Source organism: Phocoena phocoena, chromosome 3, assembly GCF_963924675.1.
Source record: "Phocoena phocoena chromosome 3, mPhoPho1.1, whole genome shotgun sequence".
Taxonomy (NCBI): domain Eukaryota; kingdom Metazoa; phylum Chordata; class Mammalia; order Artiodactyla; family Phocoenidae; genus Phocoena; species Phocoena phocoena.
In genome coordinates, this window is record NC_089221.1 from 169,056,037 (window position 1) to 169,063,892 (window position 7,856).

Below are 7,856 nucleotides of genomic sequence, written 5' to 3' on the forward strand. Positions count from 1 at the left end.
GAGCCCTGATGGTTCCTTCGTAAGTTAAATATAGAGTTTCCATCTGACCCAGCAATTCCACTCCTAGGTATCTACCCAAGAGAATTGAAAACATGTATCCACACAAAAACTTGTACACAGATGTTCACAGTGGCACTGTTCACCATGGCCCAAAGGGGCAAACGACCTCAATGTCCACCAGATGATGAATGGGTACACAGAAGTGGTCAATCCGTACAATGGAGTGTTACTCAGCCATAAGAAGGAATGACCTCCTAATACACGCTACGACATGGATGAACCTCAGAAACGTGATGTTCAGTGAGAGAACCCAGAGGAAAAAGGCCACATGTTGTGTGATTCCATTTATATGAAACATCCAGAACAGGCAAATCCACACAAATGGAGAGTGGGTGAGTGGTTGCCAGGGGCTGGGGGAGGGGGAGGGGGAGTGACTGTGAATGAGGACGGGGTTTCTTTTCGGGGGGATGAAAATGTTCTGGTACTCAACAGTGGTGGCTTTTGCACAACATTGCGAATGTACTAAATGCCATTGAACTGTACACTTTAAAATGGTTAAAATGGTGAATTGTATGTGAACTGTATGCCCCTCCCCCCCAGAAAGGGAAAAGAGCCTTGAATTGTGAGAGAGAAAAGAATTGGACTGGAAGATTAGGAGGGGCACTGGGAGAGGATTGGGGCGTGAAGGAAAAGCCCACCAACATGGTTGAAGTTTGGAGGAAGAGAGAGGAAGGTGGCGAGGAGGGAGGGATTTTAGGCAGTGTAGCTATGGGTGGGAAGATCTGTAAAGAGTAGGTCAACTGATGTCTTGGAGGCAGATACATGTTTGGGTTGGATATGACCAACTGATGAGATGGTTATAAGACTGGCCCCCAGGGACTTCCTTGGTGGTCCAGCAGTTAAGACTCTGTGCTCCCAATGCAGGGGGCCAGGGTTTGATCCCTGGTCAGAGAACTAGATCCCGCATTGCAACTAAGAGTCCATGTGCCGCAACTAAAAGATCCCGAATGTCAAACTAAAACCTGGCTCAGCCAAATAAATAGATGAATATTAACAGCGACAACAAAAAGACTGGCCCCCAGGCAGCCCAGCTTTACTTGGGTTATCCATTCTCTGTGGCCCATTCATGCTGTGTTTACCACAATCCTCGATGGAAACACTCAGGCCCCACCCTGTGGGATGGGGGTTCAGCCCAATTTTTATTGAATTTTAAAGGACAACGTAGGGAATTCCCTGGTGGTCCAGTGGTTAGGACTCAACGCTCTCACTGCCCAGGTTCAATCCCTGCTTGGGGAATTACGATCCTGCAAGCCACTTGGTGCAGCAGGAAAAAAAAAAAACAACCAGACAATGTAATGTCCAGGGGCTGGGACTTCCCTGGTGGTCCAGTGGCTAAGACTTCACGCTCCCAATGCAGGGGGCTCAGGTTCGATCCCTGGTCAGGGAACTAGAGCTCACATGCCACAACTAAGAGCCCACATGCTGCAACTAAGAGTTCGCATGCCGCAACTAAAAGATCCTGCATGCCAGCAACTAAAGATCCCACCCGCCTCAGTGAAGATCCCACACACGTCAACAAAGATCCCGCGTGCTGCAACTAAGACTTGACGCAGCCAAATAAATAAATAAATAGTTTTAAAAAATGTCCAGGGGCTGACATCCAAGTAGCTGCATCGTCTGTTCTTCTGAGCCTTTTCTCTGATGTTGGTCAAATGCAAACAAGAGTAAAAAATACAGAATACGCATACCTGTAGATGCATTCCAGGAATTGGCTTCATAATCATAAACATAGACTTTTCGATTCACTACTAACAGCAATACTGAACCAGCAAAATGTGCTGATGTTACTTCTGGTATGCCAACCTAAGAGTAATGACATATACGATATCAGTATGTACATCTCTTTGGACATCGATTCAGAAAGCAGTACTTCTAGACACGCATCCATGGAACATTCATTCCAGCAAGAGTTCTTTGGGTCCTAGATATTGGGAACTATGTATCTTGGGGATTAGCTGAAAGCAAAACGGGGAGGTCGAAATTGGTGTTTGGTGCCCTTGGATAGCTAAATTTGCTCCAACTCCTTCTCCTGTGTCAGAACCTTCTCTGAGGATAGGCACTTCCCTGGTGGTCCACTGACGAAGACTCCATGCTCCCAATCCAGGGGGCCCGGGTTCGATCCCTGATCGGGGAACTAGATCCTGCATGCCACAACTAAGAAATCTGCATGCCGCAATGAAGATCCCAAGGGCTGCAACTAAGACCCAGCACAGCCTACATAAATAACTATTAAAAAAAAATCTTCTCTGAGGATAAAGGCTACAGCATAGATGACGAATCATAAGCATAACTGATAAATGTCTCACTTATGAGAGAAACTGGTATTTTAGCAGATGGCGGAAGCTTCTGGAGCATAGGTGCTGTCAAATTTCTCAAGATAGTTCCTGAGAGGGTACAGGTTTTTCTGTTTTGGTTGAGGGCAATTTGGGGAGGCCCTGAAATCAGTGTATGTAATCTATCACACAACCAATTATAAGGAGCTCTTGCAAGAATTCTGGTTCTTTTTTCAGGGGAAAAAAAAAGCACCTGTTTTGGTAGTAAGGGCAGAATAGAATCAAGCCTTCTTTTGGCTTGGAAATTGCTCTCAATGTCTTTAAGAGGTACATCGTAAAATAAGCCCCCAAACTAACAAAAACAGACTAGCATGGTGTTTTCTGAACTATATCTAACCCTGAGTATTACTTATTTCAAGCATCCCTCGGATCGTTCAGCAAAATAACTACCTGCATTGACGTAGGGATGGAAAATGGAAGGACACTACTCTCAAAGCTATTCTTCGTGAGAAAAACTTGTCTTCTGAAATAAACAATAAAAGGGTTCAATTAGGACAATCTCACACAAGAAAAGAAAAAAGAGAACGGCAGACATTCTAAAAATGTTCTATTCAAATGAAATTCTTTTCTTAACAAGGAACCATTTTGCCTCTATCTATCTATCATCTATTTATTTTATTATTATTTTTGATGTTGGGGGTAGGAGTTTATTAATTAATTAATTTATTTTTGGCTGTGTTGGGTCTTCGTTTCTGTATGAGGGCTTTCTCCAGTTGTGGCAAGCGGGGGCCACTCTTCATCGTGGTGCACGGGCCTCTCACTGTCGTGGCCTCTCTTGTTGCGGAGCACAGACTCCAGACGCGCAGGCTCAGTAGTTGTGGCGCACGGGCCCAGTTGCTCTGTGGCATGTGGGATCCTCCCAGACCAGGGCTCGAACCCGTGTCCCCTGCATTAGCAGGCAGATTCTCAACCACTGCGCAATCAGGGAAGCCCCGATCATCTATTTATTTTTGTGTGAGTAATCCTCTATAGCCTGGATATTTGACTTCTTGAAATAACATTATTTGAAAAGTGTGACCATGTCAAAAATAAAATTATATAAAATGTACATTAAGTGACAGCTTGTTTTGCTCAGGGCGAACTTCAGTTTTGTCCTTTATTTTACTCTGATCCCACTAAAGTAAAGGCTTTCAGACCAGGAATGTGTATGTATAAAAGAAACAGTATGCTCCCTTATGCAGGGAACTTTTAAGAAGCAAAAGGCCATCCATGAACATGGTATATCGCTTCCTTATCCAGATCTCCTTCTCTTGCCCCCTCCAGAAGAATTTTATGGTTTGAGGCAGACAGGAGTTACTGAGTTAATTCCTATGTATTTTTAAGTTTTTGGGACTTCCTTGGTGGTCCAGTGGTTAAGAATCCGTCTTGCAGCGCAGGGGACACTGATTCGATCCCTGGTCGGGGAACTAAGATCCCACCTGCTGTGGGGAAACGAAGCCCACGTGCCACAACTAGAGAGCCCATGTGCCACAACTAGAGAGAAGCCTGCACACCACTACGAAGAGCCCGTGTGCCACAACTAAGACCTGACACAGCCAAAAAATAAATAGATATTTAAAAATAAAGCTTTTTTTGCTACTGTGAATGGCACCATTCATAACTGCCTTATGTCAAGCATCTGTGACAAGCTACACGTAATTATTTTAGCTACTTGTGTGTCTCTTCACCTGTCATTCCTTAACTCTACCCCAACTGTGGACTCCCTGTAGGCCAGCATCTAGCAACACAGGACAGAGCCGTCTCTTTTAATGTTTGTGGAATTGAAGAATGAGGGCAAACGTAATGTTTTAATAATAATAATAAAAAAGTAGCAATATCTTACCCTAGATACAGGGCTATGTTTTTCTTACAAGGATGCTTCATCAAGCGCGTTGTCCCAGATGAAAAATACAGGTGGTCCTAGAGAGAGAGTCACAAAATCTTAATCCTATCAATGCTCATAAATGCCTGATGAAAAGTTTCCTAACGTGTAACACTGAAAATGTAAAGGTGAAATCTGAATTAGGCAGGTGGACGGCATCTAAGTCATTTTCCTCTTTTTTAAAAATAATTAATTTTATTTTTGGCTGCCTTGGGTCTTTGTTCCTGTGTGCAGGCTTTCTCTAGTTGTGGTGAGTGGGGGCTACTATTCATTGCAGTGAACGAGCTTCTCATTGCCGTGGCTTTTCTTGTGGTGGAGCACCGGCTCCAGGTGCACCGGCTTCAGTAGTTGTGGCACGCAGGCTCAGTAGCTGTGGATCGTGGGCACTACTCTTCATTGCATTGAACGAAATTCTCATTGCCGTGGCTTTTCTTGTTGTGGAGCACCGGCTCCAGGTGCACCGGCTTCAGTAGTTGTGGCACGCAGGCTCAGTAGCTGTGGCTCGTGGGCTCTAGAGCGCAGGCTCAGTAGTTGTGGCGCATGGGCTTGTTGCTCCACAGCATGGGGGAATCTTCCTGGACCAGACTGCCTTGGCAGGCAGATTCTTAACCACTGTACCACCAGGGAAGCCCATTTTCCTCTTTTGATATTATCCTCTGGTTCTGTCAGAGGTCACCAATGGGGAAAGTTGGGTGAGAGGGACCTGGGACATCTCGGCACTGTTTTGCAGTGTGCTGTGAATCTATAATTATGTCAAAATAAAAAGTCTAAAAAGACTCACAGGATAATGATTCATATCACATCCCCTCTGTGTATATGTTACTTATTTACAGATTACTTATTGAGAGGCCAGAGGCCCCCCAAACAAGTTAGAAACCAGTCACTTGATTATTTAGCAATGCTGACACCACTTCTGAAATAACACAATGTCAATAGGAAAAACATTTGAGCTGAGAAAATATTTTTTTCTTCATGCCTTTTAGGCACATGCAGGTGAAAGGAAGTTTCCTGCTGCACTGTGTCATGTAACCAGAGTAAGTTTGCTTCCTATGTCACTCTGCATTTAAAAAGTCCTATCGGATAGAACGCTGGATAAAAACTCAGGTGATCTGAGTTCTAAACCCAGCTGCAGCTCTTGTCTTTGTTCAGGCTACTTGACTTCTCTCAATTAGCTTTTTTTTTTTTTTCCCCAGTACGTGGGCCTCTCACTGTTGTGGCCTCTCCCGTTGCGGAGCACAGGCTCCGGACGCGCAGGCTCAGCGGCCATGGCTCACGGGCCCAGCCGCTCCGCGGCACATGGGATCCTCCCGGACCGGGGCACAAACCCGTGTTCCCTGCATCGGCAGGCAGACTCTCAACCACTGCGCCACCAGGGAAGCCCTCAATTAGCTTTTTAGTGACATGCGAAAGGTTAATGCCTATTTCAAAAGGCAATGGTAAGGATTAGATGAAGTAATGTTCTATGCCGGACACAACCCTGGCACCCAAGAAATACTAGGAAGTATTAGTTCGGATCCAGCGATTAGATAAAAGTGAAGAATGAATGTTAACTGTGGAGCCACATACCCCTTGAATCTGCTCTCTGACGTGAAACACCTTTCCTGTCCTCACCGTACGAATACTAGAGGTAAGAGATAAGAAAACATGTCAATGTTTATGAAACAGTCGGCATGACTCCTACCAGGTTGCTTCTGGGTTAACGGTGCAGTAGCTGTTCTTGAAGCTTTTAGGGTTATGGGAGCCCCTGGAAAATCTGATGAAACAGTGGACCCTCCTCTCCTAGAAACAGACATATGTATATGCAAAAATGGAGATGTGGTTCCTGAGAGCTCGTTAAGGCTCATTTGCAGACACCAGATTAGGCAAATGAGGAGTGCCTACTGCCAGATTTTGTTTTTTGTCTGCGGGGTGGGGAGGTGTTGGTGGCTGGGAGAATGTTGCTCCAGTTTACAGCAGGTTCTCAATCTTGGATGTGAGTCAGAAGCACCTGGTCGGGGGGGGGGGTGCCTGATAGACTGTAGATTGCTGGGCCACACTGCTGAGTCTTTGGTTCCCCACATCCAGGGAACTGCAGTTCTAACCAATTCCCGGGTAATGCTGCTGCTGTTGGCCCAGGACCACTCTCTGAGAACCAGTGTGGGAAACGGGAGAATTGGATGTGAACAATCTTTGCAGACTTTGAGACACATCCTGCTAGTAAATCTTGGTGGAAAGTCCTACTCCCCACTCCCTTATTAAGGGCAAGTGTATCGTTAATTTCGCTGGGTCTGTTTTCATGTCTATAAAATAAGGTTAAGGAATCACTTCGCCATGAAACTCGTTGTAAAGATCAAATGAGGCCATGCAACAGAAATGCGTTCTCTATTTCTTCAGCAAACAGGGCCCTGCTGAATGTGACAGCTCATTCCAGGCAGGAGTTCCCTGAGGGTGGGAACTGGGCTTTAGCATCTGTCCCGTGCCCACGGCACCACGTGTACAGTATTTACTAATCTAACATTTACTGAAATCCAAAAATGTTCTGGGCAAGCAGTGAATAACAGAAAACACTCTATACCTTCATGGAGCTAAGAGCCTAGTGACAGCAACAGACAAGAAAAAATTTGCGACGAGTAACAGAATTTAGTGATTGATAGGAAAAAGCAGCTATAGGGAGGAGAGGGTCTTTAGATGAGGAAGTGTACTGTTTGTCAGCATCTGAATAATCAGGAAGAAGTCATGGAGAAAATCTGGAAGCAAAGCGTTCCAGGCAGCGGGAGAAGAAGGCACCAAGTCTCCCCCGTTCGCGAGTTTGGCAAGTTCAAAGGACCGGTGGCTGGGAGCAGTGATTCAGGGGCGGGCAGGGGCCACATCAGTGATTGTCACATCCCTAGGGCACCCTTGGTAATGTCTAGAGACATTTGATTGATGGTCAAGCCTGGAGAAGGAGGTACTACTGGCATCGAGTGGGTGGAGGCCAAGGATGCTGCTCAGTAACCTACAATGTACAGGACGGTCCCACCCCAGATAATGATCAGGCCCTAAATGTCAGCAGCGCCGCTGAGGAACCCTGCGCCAGATACGGCGCGAGGAAATTGGGTTTTATTCCGGGTGCCACAGGGAGGGGGAATGATGAGATCAGATTCGTTTATAAACAACTCCTCTGGCTGCCAGGATGGACGGGAGGGCACAGCCTAGGGTGATGGCGGTGAAGGTCGCTTGAAGGCAACGGAATTGGGCCAAAGTCTTGAAGTGGCAATGGGAGGACTTGGTGATGAGCTGGAGGCGGTGGTGTGAGAGAAAGGGTGGGTATCAAGTTCGCTTCCTAGAGTAAACTGGGAAGCCTCAATAAGGTTGGGGAGCGGAGCATCTTTCCTGGATTCCGCGCAAGGATGAGCCTGCCCCCTCCCGACCCCTGGCAGCACCCCAGGCCCGGGAGGGCGGCCCCACCGGCACAGCGGCTGAGCTCCGGCCAGCGGGCAGAGCCGCAAGGTAGTCGCCGCCACCAGCATTAACAGCAGCATCTCATACTACCCGCCGCCGCTAACACACAGTTCCTCAACTGCCGCGGGAACTCGCTTCGCAGCCTGGGCATGCGCAGTCTGCCGCGGAGCCTGGGCAAGCGC

The 7,856-nt window shown here is 46.8% G+C and overlaps 1 protein-coding gene across 1 annotated transcript in view; it reads right to left on the bottom strand.

Moving 5' to 3' along the window:
* CATSPERD (cation channel sperm associated auxiliary subunit delta) overlaps positions 1 to 7,754 on the bottom strand; it is a 43,888-nt gene extending 36,134 nt beyond the window's left edge. The window contains exons 1-5 of the mRNA XM_065873847.1: positions 7,681 to 7,754; positions 5,821 to 5,875; positions 4,216 to 4,292; positions 2,784 to 2,856; positions 1,749 to 1,863 (exon numbers count right to left, since the gene is read on the bottom strand). Coding sequence (XP_065729919.1) covers positions 1,749 to 1,863; positions 2,784 to 2,856; positions 4,216 to 4,292; positions 5,821 to 5,875; positions 7,681 to 7,754 — 394 coding nt within the window. The remainder of the gene's footprint in view (positions 1 to 1,748; positions 1,864 to 2,783; positions 2,857 to 4,215; positions 4,293 to 5,820; positions 5,876 to 7,680) is intronic.
* Positions 7,755 to 7,856: the final 102 nt, after the last annotated feature.